This window comes from Salvia hispanica, chromosome 1 (genome assembly GCF_023119035.1).
Source record: "Salvia hispanica cultivar TCC Black 2014 chromosome 1, UniMelb_Shisp_WGS_1.0, whole genome shotgun sequence".
NCBI lineage: Eukaryota > Viridiplantae > Streptophyta > Magnoliopsida > Lamiales > Lamiaceae > Salvia > Salvia hispanica.
The window spans coordinates 48,335,407-48,357,618 of NC_062965.1; the positions used below are offsets into that span (position 1 = coordinate 48,335,407).

The window sequence follows — 22,212 nt, forward strand, 5'->3', positions numbered from 1 at the left end:
TGTTAAATTAGTGTACTGTGTACACATGTAAAATTTTGATGATCCCAAGATAAAAACGTAAAAGTGTACTATTGCTACGATATGGAAGATTGAATTTAATAGTTTTGACCTAAAAAACAAAAAAATATAATAAATTTGGTCAAATAAGGCAATAGAAAATTTTTAAAACTTTGCGATCATCATTCAAATTTTAGGTCTGGGACAAACCGAAAATTACCTATTCTTCGAAATTTAATAAGCAATTAACGCTTAAATTTTTTTTGTTATTTTTATCCTAATTCTAATTTGACGTTTTACCAAAATATCACTTTATATCCATGGTTTCACCGTATCGAATATTCAAGTATCAATGAAATCGCATTACGTTGGTCTCGGGGCCAAAATTGTATGGGTTTGGCCAAAAGCCTAATCCTTTCTACAACTACAAATAGCAATCTTCATATCTATACATATATAAAAGGCGAGTTTTGGCCTTAATTTGAATATTTATGAAATCTGGGTATAAATTTGAACATTTATAAATTTTGAGTATAAATTTGAATATTTATAAATTTTAAGCATAATTTAAACATAATTAGTCAATACAGTTACACTCTATATAAAAAGAATAGGTTATTACCGTTACTAGCTTAAATTGATATGAGAATATTTTACTAAAAATTATCAAATTTGGTAGATGACGTTTTATGTTATAATTCCATAAGTAATCAAATATTGAATTTTAATTTAAACATTTTATGATTGTGCCAATGGACGGTTTTCAATTGAATAATACTAAATGATTTACAACCGTTACAAACTTAAATTTATAGGTGAATATTTATATTTATGATAATAATTTCATAGGGTTTGTAACATCCAAAATAGTAGGACTCTTCAATATTGTTCTATAAATATGTAGCATGGGCAAGATTATAATTCACTTCTTTCTTGCCTTTCCTCATTGCATCAAAATATACTGCAAAAAAAAGAATTTGATGCGGTACGGTGCAATACTTTGTCAGTCATTCGATGCGGTGCGTGTGTGTTTATGAATTCATTCAACGTGGAGACAAACTCCAATGTAATCTCATTGGAATGTATTTTCCACGACCGTGTGGTATGTGTTTCGTTTCTTATCTTATTACATTTTTTTAGCTATTTATCTAAAACCATTAATTGTTTATTTTTTCCATGTAGGGCACTAGGATTCAAGCCATGTTTAAATCAATTGATCTAATCAAGCAGATCATGAATTCACAATTACTATGTGCTCTAGAACACGAATATCTGAAGTCAACGACTCCAAGTTTTCAAGATTTATGTATACATTTAAAACAAATGATCTAATCAAGCAGATAAAAAAACTGATGAAAAGCCACTCTTTAGTACTCCCTATTTTAGTACTACTGTTGCAATTGTATTAATATTTATTATTGTTATTATTATTTGTGTAATAACATTGTCTTAAAGGATGCACTGTTTGACACTTTTTAAATATCTCTAAATTATAATATCATTATTTATTTTTTAACATTGTTGTTGCTTTTATTTTTTATATGTATTATTCGAGCAATTGTTGACTCTGGAAAGATTATTACACATGACAATTCTCAACTTATATAGATTAAAATTGTTGATTCATAGTAAGTGTTAATTCATTGGTTTTTTTTCTTTTGTTTTCCAACATTTTGTTTTTGTTGATTTATCTAAATTCGTGTTAATAAAATTTATGTATATTGTTTTGCATAGTACTGACGATGCCATGCATAAGTTCTTTGTTTTTATGGAATGTTTTTTTGGCATAAAGAACCATTGGGGAAATCATCTTAAAACCAAAAGACCAAAATTTTATGTTGTTATAAGGGTAGAATAATAAGATTCTTCAAGATGTATGTTGCTTATGTTGTCTTTCAAGGTTTAATATTCTCTAAAGACTTCAAATGTGTTCATTATTTGAAAAATATTCTTTTATATTGTTGAGTTCACCTTTATGGGAGGTTGGATTGATAATAGATTGAACACGGGTCAGTTACTGTCTGTGTTTCGATTACATGATCAATAAAGTCTTTAACATTGTTAATAATATTATTTATTTAATTTTTATGTTTGTCTCTATTTATTTTTTAGTTTATAAATATTATTTACTTTTATAAAATTTATATAATTTTATTTGTAATTTATAAATCTTGTATAATTTTATCTTTATTATTTTATTTATTTAATTGGCCTTTTAATTTTATGTGAATAAAATTCAATGGGTCGTGCAACGCACGGGGGTTGATACTAGTTAGTTCTAATGAACTAGATATATAATGCAATTGCATATTTGATTCTTTAACACTGTTTTTGAACATTTCTACTAGGAGTGTATCAATGTTAAGTAGTAGCTAAAAGAAGTGAGTGATACAATCCTCGTTAGGCAAAGAGGAACGTACCCCAATGATATTCTCCACGATACATAAGAAGCATAAGAAACCTGATTTATGAGTTTGAAAGCTCAAATATACAAGCTAGTCTTTGATTTGCGATCATTTGTCGGGTGTAACAAATTATTGGGGTGGAACCTTTTGCGCTTGCAGAGGGAACGTCAAACACACAACTCAACATCCTTGAGCTTTGGAAGACAACAACTCACAGTGGAACAAGACGAACAACGACGTCAATGAGCAATGAAACAATTGATGCCACAAATGAATCCAAAATTCATTTAATAGGTCGATAAACTTATTACGAACTAAACACTTTGGTAAAAGAATAGTAACAAAGAGAAATCCATGAAAATGTAGACGTGAGTTAATGTTTTTTTTTTTTTTGCTTCTGGCAAGACAGTGGACTACGTCACTCCCTTAGCGGGTTACTATGTACTCTGATTGAACATCCATCAAATAATATCGAGCGGGATGTGAGGGGCTATTGGCTGTGGAGTTTCAACCTTTTCTTTGCGAGAAGGTAGCTAATGTAAATGTACAATTATCTACATGTACATGTGAGTTAATGTAAATGTACAAATATCCACCAAATGCTGATAAGGTGTACGTGAAGACATTTAAAATCTATCAACTTATATGGTGGCCACAATTTTTGTCCGTATATAAAATTAATTTTTGTCCAACTGAAAACTTACATTAGTCCAATTTTTGCATGGGATAATTCATTTGCACAGTGAGATAATATAATTATCCGACATGAAGATTACATTATCCATCGATGATATTCAAATTTCCACCACAAAAAATTGCGTACGGCAAAAGTGGTAGATGATACATATACATCTTCAACAAAACAAATAATTTGATTTGATATATAACTAAATAAAAGTGGATAGAACAAATTTCACCCAAAAATTAGACCCGTAATCACCCTTCTACATAGTTAGTACTCCCTTCATTCCATGTTAATATAGTCATTTTTTCTATTTTGAAAAGTTTCAAGTTAATTAAGTCATTTCTATTTTTAACAAAAAGTAATTTTTTACTCCCTCCGTCCCAATAAATATGAAACGTTTGCTTTTCGGCACAAGATTTTATGTAGTGTTGTTATGTGAGTTAAAGAAGATAGAGTAAAGTAAGAGAGAGGAAAAAGTAGAAATAAAGTTATTTCTATTTTAAGAAACGTTTCATTTTTAATGGGACAATCCAAAAAGGAAAACGTTTCATTTTTAGTGGGACAGAGGGAGTATTATACTTTATTATGTCTTTATCTCTATTACTTAATTCTCTCTTATTTTTTTTACTAACCAATTAACACACTATTCTTAAACTTCATGCCAAAAAGAAATATGATAAAGAACGAGGGAGTACCTCACAATAAAAAAAATGGTTTCATTATGTAGAGCAGTAGAGGGCCAAAGAATCCATGTGATAAATCAGGATTTATCTTGTAAAAAAAAATTAAGAAGTAATGATAAATATACATAGTATATAGATATAAAAATTTTGTAGGTATTTCATATTTCATAATTAATTTAAATAATTGATAGTAGTAAAACTAATTCGTAATACTATAAATAAAATTAGACGGATTTATTTATTTTATTAAAAAAGGAAACCATGTGATGGATAGCAAGCAAGTGTACGGCTAAACCTGAATCTCATGAAATTATTACATAGATGAGCTTTAATGAGCCGCCTCATCTGTACGGCCGAAAATACGGAGTAGTCACCGCCTCAGCCGGTGATGCCTATTTTGTCTGCCACGCGCTTCCGTTCACTCCCACTCCCACCGCACTTGATTGCACCCCACGGTCGGTGATTAGTATTACTTGTTTATGAATTAATATATGATTTGCTATTTTTATTAAAACTTCTTTTTCGATCTTCCAATTATAATTGCGTCATATGACAATTTCCAACACATTTAATCTTCTTTATTTTACTTTTTATTTTATTTTCTCTCACTTTATTTTCCTAATTTAATAAATATTTATTCTTAATATTCATACCTATCAGGAAAGATTCAACTTTATTTTCTTAACTAAACGTGTAACATGAGGGAAACTTTTGATGTGGCCAAACCTTTGGCTTTTCATCCAGCGTAACTTCCAATTGGTTTATGGTATCTCTTAATGCTAAGATTTTGGAGGTGGCCTCTCCTATCCTGTAAATAGGTAGAGTTCGGGAGAGGAGAACATACCAACAAAATCACTATCTCTTCTCTCTATCTCTCTACATCATAGTGTGCACTAGCCATTATAGGAGCATTGTCTAGCTTGATTCTCAGAACTCCATCAAGTTCGCCGGTGCCTAGCGGGTTTGAGGTGCTTCTGCATGCTAGAAGGAAGTTATTTTATCTTTGGGGGCAATACGCCATTCCGTGAGCACTAGCCGGAGCGTAATTTGTCTTGCGGAAGGAGGGCTTTCCTCGACTCGATTTATAGTTCAGTTTGTTCATTATTTATGTTGTAATTTTCATTCCATTTATTGTTGTTATTTTTCTTCGATTGTACTAATAGTTAGAGTAGCGCTTGTACACGGCTTGAAAATTTTATCCCATTAATTCTAACATTAACTTATTAAATATTTATTCTTAATTTTCATTTTCTGTCATAAAAGACTCAACGCTGATAGGACGAAAAAGATAATTTTATATTTGACATGATTTTTATTGCAAAATTGTTAACAAAGTTCTTATTGTTAAAAATAAATAAATAAATATCGAAGTTAATAAATTTGTCTATATCGAACGCATTTAATTTGTTGACGCCGACACATTAACTTTTCAACTACTAACTGTTTTTGGAATATTAATTTTACAATAAATTTCAATTTTGTTACATTATTCAAACGAATCAAGAACAGTCAAATTTTGTACTCTTTTTATTCTTCTAATTATATACAGTATATTTATTATTTTAATCGATATATATATCTAAAATATGGAAATTGTACTGTTAAGAGAGATTTGCATAAACTTTTGTAATTTGAAGTAGATAGCTCTTAATGTAATTGAAAAAACTATCACTTAATTTATTTTATATGATTATTAACATAGATTATTCACTTGAATTGATGTCCGATTGCCGCTGAAGCAAACTTCAACTTAAGACATTAAAAAATAACCACCATGCATATAAACACATAAAAGTATAAAACTATATATAGTTTAAGAGGATCACAGTATAAAGATTCAACATGAGAAAGTGGCCTATTGATTATTGAAAACATGCAGTCACTCAATGCCAAACAAACTACAAAGACTACTGATAAATTATTTGGAAAAAAATAAATTTGATTTAAAGAATTACCAAGTTTGTACGTTGTTAGCGTTAGGCCATTCCAAAACATACATAAGTTATTATTTTCCCATCTATGTATAATATACCATTTCAAGAAAAATTATTACAGATATAATTTTTTAATGCGAAATTAGTATAAAAGAGATAAATAATTGAAATAGTATTAGTGGATATCATGATTCACTTTACTAGAGGAAGTGTATTCATTAGCTATCAACTTAAAAATAATTGTTATTTTCATGTTCAAAATCAACGATCTAATCTTTATCACATAATATTAATTTCAAATTCATTAATCCTAAGACAACACTAGAATAATACTAGGATCCATAAACATAGTTTAACAGGATTACAATACAAAAGTTCAAGTTGCGTGCCATCCAATATGGATTATTTTTAGTGAACAGAAGAAGTGTACGTAAACAGTACATGTGCATAATGCCCTTATTATTTAGATTTAATTGAATTATATTAAAAATTCATAATATCATGTGTTATATTATTATGTAGCAATAAGAAAGAAATGATATGAAAATTTTATGGTAAATTTTATGGGATTTCGAGCTTGATTCGCATTAATTAAGAAATATTTAGTAAAAAAAATCTTTTTTTAAATATGAAAATACTTAAGTTAAATTACATTTTATAAATATTATTGCAAAATCATTAGTATGTAATTTATTTTAAATCAATTATATTTATAAATCATTTTTCAATAGAAAATATGAAAAAAAATTGGATTATGGAGTAGTATTACTACAATTCTTATACATTCATCTCTACCTATTTTAACAAATTTTTATTACATTATTAAATCAAAGAGTCAAAATCGCAGTAGCATTTTACAGAAGCGCGTTGGGCGCACGCTGACTTCCGCGACGAGTGGAAGGCGGCTGTAGTGAAAAGTCAAAACCGGTTTTAACGGTCGCAACGTGGCGCTCCCGTCGTGACAGAGTAGAAAATGCGATAGTGCCAAACAGTCCCTTACCAATTTTCTCCTTTTTCCTCTCATTTCTTTGTACATATCTCAACTCTCATGCTTTTTGTCTCCCACTACTTCGCATCTCAACAATAATATCACCAGAAAATTGGATTTCAAGTAAGCCCCCATTTGACCCAATTGATCTCTCTCACCTCAGATATTTTCCCCCTTTCCCCAATTCATGGACCTCAGGACCATACTTCTCTACTCACATTTTGCTCTCTTCCTCTCCTCTTCCCTCGTCTTTGCTGGCGACATAGTTCACCAAGATGATATTGCTCCCAAGAAGCCTGGCTGTGACAACAATTTCGTACTGGTAATTCTCTCTCTCTTCTTACTTTTTTGGCAGTTTAAAGCTTTTGCCTTTTTGCATTTCCTTCACTAAAGTAATTCAACTTTTCTTATAAAAAATTGGACAAGGTAACGGATTTTATTTATAATTGATGTTTTTTTCTTGGTGGTTGGTTGCAAGTTTTGATTTTTGAGGTACTTATGGCTGATGGGAGTATTGTTGAAGGTTGTTTCTGGGGAGGGCTTTACTTTCTACAGTTGGTTGTGTTTTTATATGATATAATTAAAGGTCTGATTCAGTATAGATTTTGTTTTGCTATTTAATTATTACTATGTCTTTTATATTAGTATTCCTATTGCCTATAATTATGATGTTTTTGAATCTTGTGTGTTGGTCTGTTAGTCATTATATGGAGAAGGAAAGGTGGGTATTAGGAATAGTGTGAAAAGATTTTGTTTTAAATAGTTTAGGCTGAAGTTGATATAACTTTCTTTATGAATTGTTGGTATTAGTGGGATCATAGATCTTTATGAATTGTTAAAGGGAATGAAATTTGAAGAAATCCAAGCCGAATTCCTCCACTAGTTTATGTGAATATGATCAGCTGAAGTTGCAGTTCATTGCTGTTCAATAGGTTAAAGTCCCTATTTGGCTAGATGGTGTTGAGGTAACACAATTCGTTGGTATCGGTGCTCGATTTGGTCCGACATTGGAGTCACAGGAGAAGCGTGCCGACCAGATTATAGTTTCTCTTGCAGACCCTCCTGATTGTTGTAGTACACCAAGGAACAAGGTATTCTTCTCGTTTACATTTGCAACTGTTGTGACTATTTGTTTATCTTTTCCTGTGGCGTTCTTCTAAAAGCTGCCATTTATACCTGGCTTATTAATCCGTTTTGCATTTCCATAGCTGACTGGTGAGGCTATCTTGGTGCACCGGGGGAACTGCAGTTTTGTTACAAAAGCAAAAGTTGCAGAAGCCGCTGGTGCTTCAGCTCTAATCATCATAAACAATCAGACAGGTATATTCTCAGTCAGCATACCACATTTTTTTTGTATTAGGACCATGATAAAGTTATAGCTTTCCGGTTAGCTGAACACCTTTCACAATTCTAACTAAATGAATTAATTTCCGTAGCAGATATTCTTTAGAAATGCACATGATTCTTAAGTAGTAATCTCTGGTTTCATTTCTAAATATTGTGATATTCTCGTTACTCCTCTCATACGCCGTTCCAGTGTCCACTAAAAGTTATATAGGGACTCATCTATGGATCATTACTATAATGTTGACAACTAAACTTAATTAGATGTTGATATTGCGCTGCTGATACTTCATGGTTCCCTCCTGATGGTGCTGTCATCCAGATCTCTTCAAGATGGTGTGTGAGAAAAATGAGACTGTTGTAGATGTTGGCATACCAGTAGTCATGCTTCCGCAAGATGCTGGTGGGAGCTTGAAAGTTAGCATGAAAAACAGTTCGCATGGTAAGCTTTGGCCTCCAAAGTTTTGATCATTAGAATAGCACCTGATATATTTACTCACGGATTTGTTTATGCCACCAAGATGCTTGTGTTACAAGGTTTATGTAGTTGTATGTTCTCTGTCCGCATCAGTTCGTCTATTGCATCCATTCACGATCTAGGTGTTATTTTCAGTTTCCATCCAGATTTACTCGCCAAAACGCCCATTGGTTGATGTTGCTGAAGTGTTTTTATGGCTGATGGCTGTCGGCACTGTCTTGTGTGCATCTTATTGGTCTGCATGGAGTGCTAGAGAAGCAGCTATTGAGCACGACAAGCTATTAAAGGTAGTGCAGGGCGTTGTACAGTATAAGCTTACGTTGTTAATAATAGAAGAAAGATAAGGGTCCTCGTGCAGTTCTGATGTTTAATGTTAACCTATCAGGATGGTTTTGATGAACACCTAACCAGCGATACTCACCATTCAAGTGGTCTAATCGAGATCAACACAGCCTCGGCAATTTTCTTTGTCGTGTTTGCCTCTTGTTTCTTGGTTATGCTCTACAAGTTGATGTCTTACTGGTTCATTGAAATTCTCGTGGTTGTGTTTTGCATAGGTGGTGTAGAGGTATGATATCATTTCTGACATTCTAAGTTCTTTGTGGGGTTTTCATGCCAGTGAATAGATTTTCGGTTATGCATGATTATTGCTCAAACTATGCATTAGATTCTCTGAAGTGACCCACGAAAACTTTTTGACATTTTTGTGTCTTCATGTGAATTTCACTGTACTCCAATATTTCATTTGACAATTTTTTTTTATTGGGGTATATTATGTTGCACCTAGCTTGCTTTCGTTGATTAATTCATGAGAATATTGGCTGCTACGTCTGACTTTAACTGAACACTGATTTCATTTGTTTTTGTATCACAGGGGTTGCAAACTTGTCTAGTGGCCATTTTAGCCTGGTATGTTATATTTGTTCTTTAACTTATGCTTAATTAATATATTTGTGTGGTGTATGCATGGATTGATGTGTGTGTCTAATGATTGAGTTTGGGTGTGCATTTGCTTGTGGAGCAGAGGAGCTGCACTGTTGTTTGCTCGATACGTTTGCAATCCTATGTTCTCATAGCATTGACTTACATTACTGAAATATAGTTTCAGATGGTTTGAACATGCTGCAGAGTCGTTTGTCAAAATACCTGTTCTCGGATCTGTATCATATCTGACACTCGCTGTTTCTCCAATTTGCGTAGCATTTTCTGTTTTATGGGCAGTGTACCGCAGTGCCTCTATCGCTTGGATTGGCCAAGATATACTTGTAAGAATGATATTTCTGTCTGTCAGTATTGTTTGCTTTATTAAAATGAGATCCAAATAGCACTAAAAGTTTCATTAGATTACGTAAAATTCTATGCTTAGTAATCGTGTTAAACTCAAATGCTAACAAAAGTAAAATATGATAGTTGATTAGGAGGAGCAAAATTGTTTGCGTTCATTGATTCATGCGAGTTTGCTCATAAATGCTACATTTAGAAAATAAGACAGCTCCAAAATATGCTTGTCGTAAATTTGCTCATAAGCTGCCTTTTTCTCTTCTGCTTTGAGAAGTCAATCTGCAGTAGAACTTCATGCTATAGGAATCAAACTAGTTTCACTTGCCATTCCATTCCAGTTCATGGCTTAACTTGTTTCTCAAGAAGATGAAAATTTATATACTATGTTGTTTCTGACGTAGATTATGAATGCTATTTACTAAATTGTTTGGCTGATCTTGAAATTTATCACTGTAACAGGGAATTGCGCTTATCATAACTGTTCTCCAAATAGTACGCATTCCAAATCTCAAGGTGGTTATCGAGACTCATGTTATACACTTATACTAGATAGTGTCTTTTTCTTTGATGCAATCACCAAGCTATTGTTGGAAGCATTTTAATCTACCTGCTTTCTATCTACTAGTATTATTTTTCTTGTAACGGGATATTTATTTCTTGATTTTGTGTCAACTGTCTAGGGAAAACACCATTCCTGAACAAGCCTGACCCACCACCCTTCTGAAACATAAAAATAGTATATACTACTATAAAAAAAAAGGAATACCTGTAAATTTATCTCTGAAATTTTTGAGTATTATTATACATTACACGAAGTATCAACATTTTGCTCTCTGGATATTTAAACAACGGAGGGTGTTTTACGCCATAAAATCAAACAAAACATGCTCGGGCTGAAAATAATCTATCCGGATACATGTGTTTCTTGAATTTATTTGATCTGATCACAGTCCATCCTTGGATTCCTCAGGTTGGAACAGTTTTACTGAGCTGTTCGTTCTTGTACGACATCTTTTGGGTTTTCTTGTCAAAACGGTGGTTCCATAAGAGCGTGATGATAGTGGTGAGCAATTGTTCAAATCTTGAAATGAAGCAGGATATAAAGTTTTGTCAGTTTCGATAGCTGCCTTATAACTGTGTTCTTGGTTCTTTCTTGTAGGTAGCTCGTGGTGACGGAAGTGGAGAAGATGGTATTCCCATGCTACTCAAAATCCCTCGAATGTTCGATCCTTGGGGTGGATTTAGTATCATCGGATTTGGTGATATTATCATACCTGGACTGCTAGTAACCTTTTCCCTAAGGTTTGAACCACCATGTTTAACTCTCGTTCCTGTCTCTTATCCTGTTACGCCCCAGGCCTACTGGGATAAGGGCCCGTGACCCTATTGCAAGCAACTACTTGACATCCATCCCCATATGACACATTTTCTTGAAGAGTTTGCCAAAATGGTTAACCCCGAGTTTCTTGAAGAGTTCATAATCTAGTTTTCTTTTGAGACCTCACATTTTCTCCTCAATAACATGGCTTAGTAGTAACTTCACCTAATGTTTGGGTTTTTCACTTCAAGAAACATCGCAAACCTATGACAACTCATGCTCATATTGCACACACCTCACAAGCTTTCACCAAATATAGTATTTTGGAAGTCTATGATTGGCTGAGATTTAATGGTCTGCTGCAAAATATATGCATGAAGGCGAAAACTTCACCTTTTAACCGCGTGGCATGGGTTCTTGCAGGTATGATTGGCTGTCTAATAAAAGCCTAAAAGCTGGATATTTCCTGTGGGCAATGCTGGCTTATGGTTTAGGTAAGCGATCATTCTTCGTTGGAGATAGAAAGAGAGAGAGAGATGTTTACTGATATTATTGCATTTTTTAAATTACTGGCAACAGGTCTGCTAATTACTTATGTGGCTCTGAATCTGATGGATGGACATGGCCAGCCTGCCTTACTATACATTGTCCCTTTCACTCTAGGTTAAACTCAAACCCCGTGTCCTAATTCAAATTCATCAGCATGTCTCACATAATCAACACACGATAATTTTGTGTTTTCAGGGACTCTGATAGTGCTGGCGAACAAGAGAGGTGATCTAAAGCATCTTTGGACAGTCGGGGAGCCTTACAGACCATGTCCGCACGTTCGGCTCCAACAGGACGAACAATGACAGTTTCGACTCCATTAACACGATTCTTGGCGACGCGAGCGACCCCCTTACATCATGCTCTCTATGAGATTTAGGTGTTCTCTTGTGTAGAGGCTTTAGTGTACCACTACGGATAGGTGTAAAATGCTTCTTGTTTTCTGACTTTCTGATATGTACCTCTAAACTTAAATCAAATAAACTCATAATATTTCATTTTACACCTTCGCCAAGTTTGATCTAAAGTATGAGTTATACAATTGTTTAAATACCAAACAATTTGGTACAATTAGGAATATTTATTTATTTGTAGCTTTTAAATAAAGGGTGAGAAAAACTAAGTGTTGCTTTGAGGTATTTCTCATAATATAAAATGAAAAATAATTATTAAACTCTATCAAACAGATAGCCACAAATTTGATTTCGTTTTCAATAAAATTTCTGTGTATGAACATTATCTACGATAGACACCCCAGCTACCAACTGAATTAGATTAAAGTAGGTGCAATATTAATGTTTTTGAAACTATGATAAGCCTCTACATAATTAATGCTCTCACAATCTTGCTTGGTGAATTATAGGATACTAGTCATAACTCAACCTATAATTCACCAGTACAAAGTGTCGGTTTGTATACTTAAAAAGTATGATTTGAGCAAATTTGCACCTAGTTGAATTTAATTTAATTATATATTAAATTTATTTAATACTACAAACAACGTTAAAAAATTAGAAATGAAGATTGTAATTTGTCTTGGCTAATTCGATTAACTATCATGTCACTTTATCAGTAAATATGATTAGCAAAACACTACTAAGCCTAAAACTTGAGCTGATCATCTTGTAGGTTGAGTGTGGTAAGAAAAAGAAAATGTGAATTTGACTTAATAAATTTCTTTGCATAATGTGCTTTTTATGTATAGAAAAATTAGATCTCTTATGCTTGTAGACAATGGATTTCTAGTTGACTTTTATGATTTATGACTTTTATGGCTTAACCAAATGATATTAGAATCTATATATATATAAAAGACGAGTTTTGGCCATAGTTTAGAATATTTATGAATTTTTAGGTATAAAATTGAAATGTTCACAAGTTTTGGACTAATTTAAGTATTTGCTTAGTACGGCGGTTAGTTACCTCATGAATTAAGCAATAAACTAATTCATATTACCGTTCACTACACCAATATGATACATAGATGACGATATGGAACTATGGAAATTTTCAAAATAATAAATGATTTTAATACGGCAGTTACCTTTCATTGCATGAGTATTTTACGATTAGAATTCCATCATAGCAATTTGATATAATAACTTTAATGCAATTGCAATCACTAATAATAATGGTCAGTCAAACTTTGCGCATTAAACTTGCGGTTACAAAAAGTCAATGAATTTCTAGCCCTTTCTACTTCCCACATATTCATCTCATTAATTTTCTATATTGCTTGCAACATTTTCTTCTCTATAAGTATCGTTCAATCATCATACATTCTCAAACCATTCTGCTCTTATAAATTAAATATCGATAGAAAAACAATACGACTTTCTCAACTAAGTGATCGTTGTGTTAGCGTACTCCATCAAACTCGAGCCTCGCAGCGCATATCATAGTGGCGATGAAAATTTTGGCGAAGATTTAATTTATGATTTAAGGCTACTTTGCTTGAATCGGTGAGATTTAAAAGGACGGTCGTTGGTACCCTAAAAGACCATCCAATTCTTATCTTGTGTCGGCGTGCCATTGTGGAATGCCAGTGGAAGCGTCATTCCATGATTTAGGTTGGGAGGTGGTGTTGCAATGGGGATATAGGGAAACCCTTAATGTTTCAACTTTGTTAAATATTTGTAATTGATTAGTAAAAGATTTGTGATTGATTAATTTTCATGCTAATGAAATTCTTCTAAATTCTGTTCTTATTTGATTTGATTTTCCAGAATAATCGCTTGGCCACATGTTATGTTCTATATACTGACTACTGAGGCTATTTATATTTAGCAACAATTGAATTTATGAATTAATTATTCTCCATTAGTAAATTCTGTTTGTTTACAATTTAAAAAGGTAGTTGTATTTTATTTTCTGAAAAAGTTTGTTTTTAAAACTCTACTTTAATTGTTAATTTTATTAAATTAATTTTGAGCCTATTTTGAACTTATTTAGTTGTTTTTAAAATAACAAAAAAAATTAGGGTGGATAATATATTATTCTGAAATCATTATGTAGTAATATAAGTTATTTTTTATCGCTATATTTGTGTTATGTTTTTATTTAAATAATGAAAGGCTATCGGTGGTTTCTTGATTTGTTCATTTATTTGTATTTGTAAATTGCTATGTTTTCACGCATGTAAGTATTAAAGTTAACAAATACGTTTGTACTTTTTTTTTATTAAAATGTGAAAAGTACTAAAAATCAACCTATGTTGAAATTATATTTTACGTTTTAAGCGCCAACTTTTATATAATAATGTTCACTTTTTTGTAACAAAAAATTTTAATATTTTAAAACTCATAATATAGTGAACCGTATTTTATTTATTAAACATTAAAGTTGATCATTATATATGGTTTTGTCGTTGATCATTATTTGGTAGAGATCGAAAAGTTTTCTCAATGATGTGTGTTTTGTGTACAGTTTTAGTTTCACAACATATATGATTATATACGTTTTTATTTGTATAATAATTACTCTATTGTTATCAATTATACATTTCTGAGTTTATAAATTGATACAATGATACTCCATATTTATTATTCTCATTTCATAAATGTGAGCTCAAAACTCAAATTAGTCGAACAGAAAGTTAACATGTCGTGCATCGCACGGGTGTGATACTAGTTGTATATAATGTACTACTATCAGAGTGCCTAATATTATAATTAATGTATAAAATCATTATATTTACAGTAAAAACTAACTGCATTTTGAGGAAGCGGAATTCTCATTTGGCAAGCACAATGCATTAATTTCTTGTGGATCTTCCAGATCAATTGAATAAATGATTCTTAATTTACATACTGTAATAAATATATATATCACTATATTTCAATTCCATTACTTATATTTTATGAAAGAAATTGAACGTCGTATTTTAGGGGAGGTGGAGGGTGGAGGGGAACACCCATTAAATGTACTAGACTACTAGTTGTATAATTAAATTTGGCCACCAAACATTGCAGCGTTTTCTATAAGTAATGAAGAAAGAAAGCTTTCGTCCAACAACTTATCATGTAGGACTATTTTAAGCATACGAAAAAAACTTTTGAAAATTATTTATTCTTTTTCAAATACTGTCAAAGAAGAAATAGTATATCTTTAAATTGTGTGTTCTATACATCAAGAAAACAAAATTCCAGGCAGAATTTAGGTAGTAAAGCGGCAACTACTCTTGGATTAAATTGACGATTATTTAGTAACGTGCATCAACAATACATGCCCATATTAAACAACAACAACAACAATAATAATAATAATAAAAATTGTATGGCAATGAGATTTTACGTGAAATGAAATGAGTTAGTGGAATATAAAATTTATTTATTATTTATAGTAAAAAAAATGAAATTTCTATTAACAAAAGAAATAAAATAGCAAAAATGAGACTTCTTTTATCAAATGGAGGGAATATGTATGGATGGTGTGTAATCACAATGTATCTCATATATTAAGTGGCAAAACTGAAATTTATATCCAGTGTTATGAAATTTATATTTCTCATATACTAGTAAATAGAGAAGTTACTTGTATAATATACTTCTGAATTCAAATCCACCAGGATGAGATGGAGTAGTGCTCTCACCATCTTATACTTTTTTTCTCGAGTAATTGGTTAAAGAAAAAATATCTTACCAATTTCTTCTTCTTCTTGCTATCTTAGAATATTTATTACTCTATCCGTTTCAAGGAAGATGACCCTTTTTTTAAGCGGTAACTTTATTTTGTGTGTTGAGTGGAGAGAGTAAAGTAGAGACAAAAGAGATTTCTATATTTAGTAATGGGTCATCTTAAGTGAACAAAAATTTAGACGAAGTATTTAAACTTTAAAAAAAAGAGTAATATTTAGGTACTGTAACTAAAAAAAAAAAAACCACCGAAAAGAGGGCATATCTGTCAATTGACATCTCCATCCTCATTTAAAACTCTAATAACTCCCTCCCCAACAAATCACACCTACACTCATTAATACACACAATTCATGCATACATAAACCTCTCCACAAACCCTCACACACCCAAACACCCGAAACTTCGAGAGAGACGAAAATGGCTGAAACCGCCGCCGCCGCGGCGCGCTTCCCCTCAATCGAGAAATGCGACCTCTCCAGCTCGAATCGCCACTCAATCGCGGCGGATCTCGACGGAACGCTCCTGATCTCCCGCTCCTCCTTCCCTTACTTCATGCTCGTGGCGATCGAGGCCGGCAGCCTCCTCCGCGGCCTCATCCTCCTCCTCTCCTTCCCGCTCATCGCCGTCGCCTACGTCTTCGTCTCCGAAGCCCTCGCCATCCAGATGCTGATCTACATCTCCTTCTCCGGGATCAAGGTGCGCGACATCGAGCTGGCCGCGCGCGCCGTGCTGCCGCGGTTCTACGCCACCGACGTGCGGCCGGAGAGCTACGCCGTGTTCGAGAAATGCCAGAGGAAAGTGATAATCACGGCGAATCCGACGATCATGGTGGAGCCGTTCGTGAAGGACTATTTGGGCGGAGATAAGGTGATCGGGACGGAGATCGAGGTAGATCCGAAGACGAAGAAGGCGACGGGATTCGTGAAGAAACCAGGGGTTTTGGTCGGGGATTTGAAGAAATTGGGGGTGCTGCGCGAGTTCGGAGAGGAGAAGCCGGATATCGGAATCGGAGATCGGGAATCTGACCACGATTTCATGTCAATTTGCAAGGTTAGTTATCTTCTTCTCCTTCTACATTTTAGCTCCAATTTTGAGTAATCGATTCAAATTGAAGGTGTTTCTCATGCTTTTCTATGTGATTAACTGAGATTTTACTGTTGTCGGTTGATTTTCTATGTGATTATCCTAATTAATTATTGATTTGAACTTGGAATTTATTTTCAATCGGAGCATCAAAAATCGCCAATACTTTCATAATGCACAGCGCTAATATTGAATTTCATAGCTTAGAATATCATCAACTTAATTTGGAATTGTTTATGTATTCTTGTGAGTTGTGACAGTAGGTTGACTAGCCATATAATTCGAATTAATGTTGGTGAACGACCTGATCCGTTGAAATTTGATTAAATTATGTCGATTTCGGTAAATTAGGAGAAAAATATTGTTTATAGTAGTACTCCTATTATGTAGAAGGATGGTGACTTGACATAGATCAATGGTTTTCGAAAATGCTTGTTTAATATTTCTTGATTTATGTAGGATTCTATATCTGTCAATGTGTACATATTCATGATGACTTGCTTTCTTGCATGTTTTTGGTTTTCAACGAGCATTAAATTTCATCACATGTTTTTTGTATAATATGCCAATGAAAATAAATGAGCAGGTGAATGAATCCCTCCGTTAACTGTATATTGACATTTATTTCTATCTCTAACCAATAAGTTGAAAAGTTGGGGATTCGGTTACTACTTCTCATTCTAAAACATTATCTATTAGAAAAGGGGAAAAGCTATATGGACATAGATACACATAATGAGAATATATTCCTAATTTAATAAGTAACTAAAACAATAGAGTGATGCCAAATGCTAAATATAGTACTACTATTATCTTTGAAATTTTAAAAAATTAAATGTTTATGGCCAATCATACTTAATATGGTCAAATAGTAATAGTACTAATCTATATGTCTAGACAAGGACATAAACGTTATTGAAAACGAAATCTAAAATAATTAAATACGACTACTAATTATATTGGAGTCATCTAATAAATGTAGCAGTTGCTGGTGTTGTAAAATGTAGTTGGGCTTTGAGACCTAAAAGGGAGGCAACATTAATAACCCAACTTTTAACAATGCATGTGTCCAAATTTATTTCGAAACTTTATCACATCAAGCTGGCTAATTTAATGTGAGTAAATATCACAGTATTTTCTCAACTGCAACCAGAGATGGACAGTCATGTGACATATATATTCTCTCCTGCACCTCCAATTAAATTTGGATAAAGTCAATTTACTCCTTCCTTCCATTTAAAGTTATTGATTTTTTTGACAAGAGTAATTGATTTATTTATCTTGTGACAATTCGAAAAGGAATATAGCTCATTTATTTTTACCGTGGTTGATCTGTGTAACAAGTAATGGTTATGTTGAACAGGAAGGGTACATGGTGCACCCGAGCAAAACAGCGAAGCCGTTGCCGGTCGACCGGCTAAAAAGCCGGCTGATCTTCCACGACGGCCGCCTAGTCCAGCGACCGACGCCACTGAACGCACTAGTGACCTACATTTGGCTGCCATTCGGGTTCGTCCTCTCGTTGGTCCGCGTCTACTTCAACCTACCTCTCCCGGAGCGCATCGTCCGCTACACCTACCCAATGCTGGGGATCAACCTGGTGATCAAGGGCAATCCGCCCCCGCCGAGCTCCCCGGGCAACCTCTACGTGTGCAACCACCGCACGGCCCTGGACCCCATCGTGATCGCGATCGCGCTGGGGCGCAAGGTGTCGTGCGTGACGTACAGCGTGAGCAAGCTGTCGAGGCTGCTGTCGCCTATCCCGGCGGTGGCGCTGACGCGGGACAGGGAGGCGGACGCGGCGATGATCAAGGCGCTGCTGCAGAAGGGGGACCTGGTGGTGTGCCCGGAGGGGACGACGTGCAGGGAGCCGTACCTGCTGCGGTTCAGCGCGCTGTTCGCGGAGCTGAGCGACCGGGTGGTGCCGGTGGCAGTGAACCTGAAGCAGAGCATGTTCCACGGGACGACGGTGAGGGGGGTCAAGTTCTGGGACGCCTACTTCTACTTCATGAACCCGAGGCCGACGTACGAGGTGACGTTCCTGGAGAGGCTGCCGGAGGAGATGACGGTGAAGGCCGGGGGGAAGTCGTCGATCGAGGTGGCGAACCATGTGCAGAGGATCTTGGCGGATGCGCTGGGTTTTGAGTGCACTCAGCTGACTAGGAAGGATAAGTATATGCTGCTTGGTGGGAATGATGGCAAGGTGGAGTCCATGTATTCCAAGAAATCGTGATCATCACCATGATGCATCAGTATCATTCATGTTTTAGTAGTATATTTGTTTGTCTGTGTAGCAATATGTGTTGGATGCTGTAAAACTCGTGCTTCACATTTTCGAATAATATTTCATTGCTATAAGGATATAACTATACTATTGTTTCTTTGTATCATTCAAAATCCTCATTATTTTCTTTCTGTTGGTTTGAAGTTTGAACTTCATAGATGAAATCTTGTGTCTCATAAAATTAATGCAGGAGGGTTTATATTCAACGAGTATTATGTAGTTCTAATTAGAGAATGTATACTGATTTTGTTTGGCCTCTTAGTTTATGATAGTAAAGTTATCCAATGACAATCAAACAGCAACCGACCTTAGCTCAGTTGGTAGAGCGGAGGACTGTAGTATGTGATGAAATCCTTAGGTCGTTGGTTCGAATCCGGCAGGTCGGATTTTTTATTCTTTTAATTAATGATTGAGCTATAAATAACATTTCATATTTGCACAGCCATACACCTTAAAAGCTTTCATTATTTGTTCTTTTTACAACTTCAATTATTTAGAGTAAGATGAATTTAAATATATAATCTAGTATTTTGTTTCCTCAGTTCCAATGGCAGTATGGTAGACAGGCAAAGTGACTTGAATCTTAAAAACAAAAAAAAAAAACCAATATTGGCTTCGCCCGGGTTCGAACCGGAGACCTTCAGTGTGTTAGACTGACGTGATAACCAACTACACCACGAAACCATCTTGTATTCCCTTCGTTGTTTATATAACTCATTGTGTCTGTGATCCATGTATATTCCCTTCGTTGTTTCCTCGATTATTGTAATGTTCTATTCTCCATGATTTTCTAACTTTTTCTTTACAGGTGATTCCAGCTCTAAAATAATCATACACAATTTAATACTAGTAAACAAGAAACCACATGTCCACGTTCACATAAAACAAACAATAAATGTATCCACCTTTACCAGTTTTTCTAATAAAAGTTCCAGATTATTAGCTTCATATCGCTCTTTTCAATTGAATAAAGAACAGCTAATTATTGTCCACAAAACAACAAACCACAGCTCTTCCTTCATACCTTACAACAATCAATTACTGTCCACATTAAGGAAGTTGCTCAATCACATATATTCTTTCACCATTGCCACATTCCCCACCACCAAAGATCTCATCATACACCATTTTCTCCATTCTTTATTCCTTCTTCCACCACCACTCCACCACCACCAGTCCACCACCAGCTTTGATAATATCAGAGAAATGACAGCTTATGGTGCTGTGAAATCTCTTAGGAACACAATCGACAATATTCTCCGTTGTTCTCGTGTCAGCCTCGTTGGCCGGTCTCAACAAATCAACAAGGCGTCTACAAGAAGTTGAAGCCATTGACAAAAACTCTGGAAAGATTGGACAACACTAGTCCGAGCAGGAGCAGGAAGAAGGTGAATGCCTTGGATGGAAGAATCAAAGAGGCAATATGGAATTTTGAAGACTCATTGGAATCCCTTCTCACTCAACAGATTCCTTCCCGATCCGAAACTCTTCCTCAGATAGTCTCCATTGATCTACAGAGTCTGCAACATGATGTCCATTCCTTGAACCAGACTCTCAAGGACATGGAGAAGGACTACATTTACGAATTAGAGTCAAGACGAACCTATTTCCTCAGTCATTGGTTTTCCCGGAACCAACTCAAAGATGATTGGATTATCAGACCAATTCCAACAATTCAAAAGCCAACTCATCGAGATGCATGGATCTCCCAGCTGGAAGTACGCGTTTGCACTTTATGGAACGACAGGCGTTGGAAAAACTGCTCTTGCCATGCAAATTTACGAAGATCCACAAATTCAGAGCAAATACGAGTGTCGCGCATGGGTCACCCTGGAAAGAGTTCCTGAACCGACCAATCAAATTTCAAGAGGCATTCTCGCTCAACTATGTGGAATCACACGAGGAGATGGGGAAATAGATTATTGCTTGGAAGAAAGATTGGATGGAAAGAATTGCCTCGTTGTGTTGGATGATGTCTGGGAAACACATGTATGGAATTTCTTGGAAGATTCCTTAAGAGACATCCAAAGTGGATGTATTCATGTCTTGCTTACTGGTCGACATCGAAAAGTGATGAATGCTTATGTGTATAACGATTCTTTATATGAGGTGCGGTTTTTGAACGACGAAGAGAGTATGGATCTACTATGTGAGAAGGTGTTCGGTGATGAGATTTGCCCTCCTCAACTCCACAAAGCTGCCACCAAAATCTCCAAGCTTTGTGAAGGTCTCCCTCTCTTGATACTCACTGTTGCCGGCATCCTATTGAAATCTGAGCAGAATAGAGACCCAGCCTACTAGAATAAAGTAGCAGAAAAGAGAAATTCAGTTTTCACGGATGCATATAATGAAATATCAAAGGTACTTTTCCCAAGCTACAACTACTTACTTCAATCTCTTAAAATGCCTTTTTCTCTTTATGGGAGTTTTCCCTCAAGATTATGACAATCCCACTTACAAGATCATGACTATGCTCACTGCGGAAGGGTTATGGTATGATCGGGAATGTTTGAGAGAGCTAGCCTTCCACTACAGTCTTGTTTTACACAACTTGAAGAGCGTGAATAGAACTTCACAAGAGATTTATGTTAGCATTTATAAAACTTGCTGGCTTCATTCTTCGTGGCGGCACGTGTGTAGAGGAGAAGCTAGTAAGACCAAGTTTTATCATGTCATAAATAAGTTGATTGATGCCTTGGGAGAATGTTTGAAAGGTCAGCGTGGCTTGTGTCTTGAAAATAACATTTTATTTAGCATGAATGAGTTTTGTGACTCAGTGAGATTAAACTGTGCATACTCTGCACGTTCTCTCCTCTTCTATGGTCCTTACCACCGGTATCCAATCTCTATGGATGTCGGTTTCCGCTTGCTAGGGAAGATAGATGCCCTTACACAACGTTTCTATACTTTCCCAATAGAAATTCTTTGACTAGTCCAACTAAAGTACCTTGCTCTAACGTGCAATGGAGAACTCGTCACATATCCAAACTTTTCAACCTTCGAGTCTTAATTGTCCATCCACACATGATCATTAGACGTTGTGGAGC

General features: G+C 34.7%; 2 protein-coding genes and 2 non-coding genes across 5 annotated transcripts; 3 read left to right on the forward strand and 1 right to left on the reverse strand.

The window, feature by feature from the left end:
- Positions 1 to 6,730: 6,730 nt before the first annotated feature.
- LOC125201743 (signal peptide peptidase-like 4) lies at positions 6,731 to 12,164 on the forward strand. 2 transcript variants are annotated; one of them, XM_048099981.1, is made up of 14 exons: positions 6,731 to 7,014; positions 7,625 to 7,783; positions 7,901 to 8,012; positions 8,359 to 8,478; positions 8,650 to 8,801; positions 8,900 to 9,082; positions 9,389 to 9,423; positions 9,617 to 9,779; positions 10,255 to 10,308; positions 10,766 to 10,858; positions 10,955 to 11,097; positions 11,537 to 11,607; positions 11,693 to 11,776; positions 11,858 to 12,164. In XM_048099981.1, exons 1-14 carry the CDS (start codon positions 6,880 to 6,882, stop codon positions 11,965 to 11,967), a joined length of 1,614 nt encoding a protein of 537 aa, XP_047955938.1. In that variant the 5' UTR covers positions 6,731 to 6,879; the 3' UTR covers positions 11,968 to 12,164. The 2 variants fall into 2 exon arrangements, with proteins under 2 accessions (XP_047955938.1, XP_047955939.1); XM_048099982.1 differs by lacking the exons at positions 6,731 to 7,014; positions 7,625 to 7,783 and having other exon boundaries at positions 8,301 to 8,478.
- A 3,980-nt stretch (positions 12,165 to 16,144) lies between these two features.
- LOC125201744 (probable glycerol-3-phosphate acyltransferase 8) lies at positions 16,145 to 19,271 on the forward strand. The gene is made up of 2 exons (XM_048099984.1): positions 16,145 to 16,848; positions 18,245 to 19,271. The coding sequence occupies exons 1-2, from the start codon at positions 16,216 to 16,218 to the stop codon at positions 19,112 to 19,114; spliced, it is 1,503 nt and encodes a 500-aa protein (XP_047955941.1). The 5' UTR covers positions 16,145 to 16,215; the 3' UTR covers positions 19,115 to 19,271.
- Positions 19,272 to 19,467: 196 nt separating this feature from the next.
- Positions 19,468 to 19,551, forward strand: TRNAY-GUA. The gene is given in 2 exon segments: positions 19,468 to 19,504; positions 19,516 to 19,551. It is a non-coding gene; the product is annotated as a tRNA-Tyr (tRNA).
- A 224-nt stretch (positions 19,552 to 19,775) lies between these two features.
- TRNAV-AAC lies at positions 19,776 to 19,849 on the reverse strand. The gene has a single exon. It is a non-coding gene; the product is annotated as a tRNA-Val (tRNA).
- Between the last annotated feature and the right edge of the window lie 2,363 nt (positions 19,850 to 22,212).